General features: G+C 39.6%; 1 protein-coding gene across 1 annotated transcript; it reads right to left on the reverse strand.

Annotated features, from left to right (window-relative positions):
• Window positions 1-1,925: 1,925 nt before the first annotated feature.
• LOC128450025 (trypsin-3-like) lies at window positions 1,926-3,235 on the reverse strand. Its single transcript, XM_053433427.1, has 5 exons — window positions 3,184-3,235; window positions 2,869-3,028; window positions 2,515-2,768; window positions 2,291-2,427; window positions 1,926-2,193 (listed from the first exon to the last, which is right to left on the reverse strand). Exons 1-5 carry the CDS (start codon window positions 3,221-3,223, stop codon window positions 2,044-2,046), a joined length of 741 nt encoding a protein of 246 aa, XP_053289402.1. The 5' UTR covers window positions 3,224-3,235; the 3' UTR covers window positions 1,926-2,043.
• Between the last annotated feature and the right edge of the window lie 1,122 nt (window positions 3,236-4,357).

Consider the following 4,357-nt stretch of genomic DNA (forward strand, 5'->3'; position numbering starts at 1 on the left):
GCAAAAAAAAAACTGAAGCACCGGAGACTCGATTCCATGTTTATTTTAAGAAATATACCTCAGCAACAAAATAATCTCTTGACACAGATAACTAAAGTACAACATGGCAGTGATAAACCTTGTGTCTTTGTGAAAAGAGACATGTGGTGCACTTGATGATTTTAATCGTCAGTGAGAGAGAAATACCTTCAAATTATAAAATATACAAACTGAGGCCTAATTGCATTAAAACAATAATTTTCTAAAATGTGTCTGCCACTATAAAGATGCTCTCATGTAAGTTCTCACTGTAAACTGCAGGTTGTTCATAATTAATGTGCACAGAATCATCCAGAACCTGCAGCTTCCACTCAGAAATGTCATGACTGGAACTTCACAGTGGCAGATGCTTTTTTGAGGATAATTGTGGATTAGAAGCTAAAGGTTTAATTTACATGCAGCATCTTTAAACAAATTACCCTAACTCTGAAACTGGGTGTGTCTTGGTTGTTGTGACTGCAGAGGTATTTTTGTGATCTTTTTTTTCATCTATTAAAAATTGTGAAAACACAACACAAACACACTATACGAATAATAAAAACACCACAAAAAAGGGGGGAAACAAATAGACTGCCCACCCAGCCCATCTCCAAGACAGGATATCATTATAAAGTTTTTTTCAGGTTTATTGAGAGTGAGTACCAAACCTATATAACTGATTCCTTCACACTGTGGGATCAAGCAATCGAAAACTCTGAGTGAACAAAGTCCAGAGAGGGAGTTGGGAGGTCGCCAACATTTGGCAACCAAGTTTTTTTTACTTATATTTCTCCTTTTTGTTTTCAAAGTAAGGCCCAAACTTGACAAGTCATTGAGAGTGAGTGTAACAGGCGAGCACAGCAGCTTGACTTCAACCAGAGGTCAGAGGCGACCGTCTTACAGAAGCTGAAACTTCAGGGGCTTTTGAGCTACGCAGAAAATAAAGTAATGTTCATTTACAACCAAACAAGCAAACCTCCCTCAATGACTTACTCAGGGTGTTCTATAAACTCTGTAAATTGACAAAATACCCAGACAGAAATACATTTTCAATTTACTCTAAAATTGATTTTATATGTTTTTGTCGAGGAACACAATTTCATTCAGTGATGTTCAGCTTTTGGAGCCTTAGATTGATTGTGTTTTTGTTATTTTCAATGACAAGATAATTTACTGAAGATGAACTAAATATTAAAGTATCAACAAATTCGTTTTTTTTATTAATTATTCCATTGGCTTTACAGTAATAATTATTCTAAAATAATACACACGTTCCATAATTAATACACACTTTCCCTAACATTGTTATTGTGCTGTTAATTTTCATCAGTTAGGATTAAAAAACAATGATTGCGGAGCCGTGAAAGAAACATGATAGAAACCTCTGACAGCCATCTTGATAGTATCCTTATCAATCATTTCAATAAGAATGTTGTTGGTATTTATATCATTGAAATTATTTAATTTCATACATAAAAACAGAAGGATCAATAATTGGGAATTGATCTGCCAATATAAGTGACTTGGAGGGATTTGTGCCCAGGCATTAATATAGAGCTTTGTAGTTACTTCAGTTACTTAAGTGTTTTCTAATAAAAAGTCATTTTATGACCTGAACGATTTAATATGTTGAATATGTTCACGTGTTCTGAGTCTCCACCAACAGAACCACAGTCATAAATGACAAACATACAGACTTGACACAGACATCACTGGTGTTATTTGTACTGCAGAACTTGATAGGAACCCCACGTGGATATTTAATGATAACATTCCACTGCAGAATCTTTGGCTGCATCAAAGTTTGTGTTTTCAAACGCTGGAAGTTATGTATGCTCAGTGACCTGTAGCTTATTAAACACTCTATACCTAATAATTCAAAAAACTGTTGAAAATTCAAGCAAGTGTGTTTTTTATATATTTTTATTACACATCACTTCAGAATATTTACACTGTGACTCTGGCTCTATTGGTCACATGTTATTATTATAAACTGTTTTCATCCATTGTAATGCAGGACTTTGTTTAGTTGGAGGACATGGTGCTGCGGATCCAGGAGGTGTAGTTGCAGACCTTGGCATAGACTCCAGGCTTGTTCCTCTGGGCACAGCCGTAGCCCCAGGACACCACACCCTGCAGCACACCGTTGCACACCAGGGGGCCACCGGAGTCTCCCTGATAGGACATGGACAGAGAACAAGACGTGAGCAGAGGTGTCCTCAGGTTTGATACGTCCACCTGAAGAAACAGTGAAGATGACTTTAGCTGGTACCTGGCAGGAGTCCTTGCCTCCCTCGAGGAATCCAGCACAGAACATGTTGTAGGTGATCTGTGCAGGGTAGGAGCTCCTGCAGCTGCTGTCGCTCAGGATGGGGGCATCCAGACACATCAGGCGATCAGGGTAGTTGCCTTGAATAGAAAAGGCCAGTATAAGTAAATACTCATATACCACCATGTACCTAAAACCTTTCCTGTTGTCTGCAGTGTTTCACTGACTTCCAGAGCCGCTCAGGTTGCCCCATCCAGAGATCAGACAGCGGGTGCCAGCGCTGGCACAGGTGGAGGGCAGGGACACGGAGCCGACTTTGCTGTTCAGGGTGGCGGGCTTGCTCAGCTTGATCAGCATGATGTCATTGTCCAGGTTGCGGCTGTTGTACCAGGGATGACGGATGACCTTAGCAGAGTTGATGAACTGCTCGGTGCCCTCGTTGACCGCAATGTTGTGCTCACCAAGACGCAGCTCGACGCGGCTGACAGAGAGGCACATGGGTAAAAAAGTGTAAGTCATTCGTTGGAGAAACAGTTATTACAGTTAAACAAGTGGTTTTGAATGTAATTGTCCACACTTACGACTTGTAGCAGTGAGCAGCAGACACCACCCAGGTGCTGGAGATCAGGGAGCCTCCACAGAAGTGGTAGCCAGAGCTCAGAGAGACCTGGTAGGGCAACGCGTTCTTTCTGCACTCGTAGCCTCCAACAATCTTGTCATCCTCATCAATGGGAGCAGCATCTGACAACAGAATAACAGAGTTCAGGTTTTCCACAACATCAATTTACCAAGAAATCTCTAGTGAATACTTATCAGTCATCAACTTGTCAGAAAGTGGCCAAACTCCCTTTAAAAGGTCATTTAAAAAGTACAACTTGTTAAGTCTTCATACTCACATGCTGCAGTGCACAGAGCCAGAAGAATGAAAGTCTTCATGATGGAGTCAGTTTGAGCCTCGGTGTCAGCTCAGCTCCACTGCAGCAGCTTTTATACCCACTCTGTCCCTCTGATATCACATTGGCCAAGGACACATATTTCCATTTTCAGCAACCTGTGTGAAAACGCATCTGGAGGACGAGTGCCAGCATATTGACATTGTGTGCTTTAGTCCCACCGCCAGTCACATACACTCTGTTAACGTTGAAGTAAAAAGAAACAATAGCTTTTTTGTAAGTGTTAAAAGGATATCATTTTAAATTTGACAGCTTTTATACCCACTCTGTCCCTCTGATATCACATGGGCCAAGGACACGTATTTGCATTTTGTTACTGTTATCTTCTTGAGTAACTTGTGTGAGAACAAATCTGGAGGATGAGGGTCTACCTTTGACCTGGGCCACACAAATACCCTGACACATGCAAAAGCACCGGAGACTCGATTCCATGTGTATTTTAAGAAATATACCTCAGCTACACTATAACCTTCTGATTGTGTGATTCTCACTCTTTTGTTCTCAAAAGTAGTTGACATTTTGAATTTGTTCGTAATGTTAATGCTAGACCAATTGTCAGGTGCACCATATCATATATTCATATAGAAACATCAAAGCCATGTTGTACTTTAATTATCTGTCTTAATTATTGATAAATACCATCGATACATGTCACCTCTGATCTCAGATTATTATGTACACAGAGAATATTTTAACCTGTAGTTTACAATCAGAAATGTATCCATGGTATATATCATTTCATGACACAGATAACTAAAGTACAACATGGCAGTGATAAACCTTGTGTCTTTGTGAAAAGAGACATGTGGTGCACTTGATGATTTATAATCGTTAGTGAGAGAGAAATACCTTCAAATTATAAAATATACAAACTGAGGCCTAATTGCATTAAAACAATAATTTTCTAAAATGTGTCTGCCACTGTAAAGCTGCTCTCATGACAGTTCTCACTGTAAACTGCTGGTTCTTGATAATTAATGTGCACAGAATCATCCAGAACCTGCAGCTTCCACTCAGAAAGGTCATGACTGGAACTTTACAGTGGCAGATGCTTTTTTGAGGATAATTGTGGATTAGAAGCTAAAGGTTTAATTTACATGCAGCATCTTTAAACAAA

This window comes from Pleuronectes platessa, chromosome 10, assembly GCF_947347685.1.
Source record: "Pleuronectes platessa chromosome 10, fPlePla1.1, whole genome shotgun sequence".
NCBI classification, from domain to species: Eukaryota; Metazoa; Chordata; class Actinopteri; order Pleuronectiformes; family Pleuronectidae; genus Pleuronectes; species Pleuronectes platessa.

What these genes read in the sequence shown, in the direction of transcription:
- LOC128450025 (XM_053433427.1), bottom strand. Translation starts at nt 3,223, where the DNA reads ATGAAGACTTTCATTCTTCTGGCTCTGTGCACTGCAGCAT. An exon ending in CAACCTGAGCGGCTCTGGAA is followed by an intron (nt 2,428 to 2,514) that starts GTCAGTGAAACA and finishes TTTCTATTCAAG; the next exon opens with GCAACTACCCTGATCGCCTG. An exon ending in GAGGCAAGGACTCCTGCCAG is followed by an intron (nt 2,194 to 2,290) that starts GTACCAGCTAAA and finishes ATGTCCTATCAG; the next exon opens with GGAGACTCCGGTGGCCCCCT.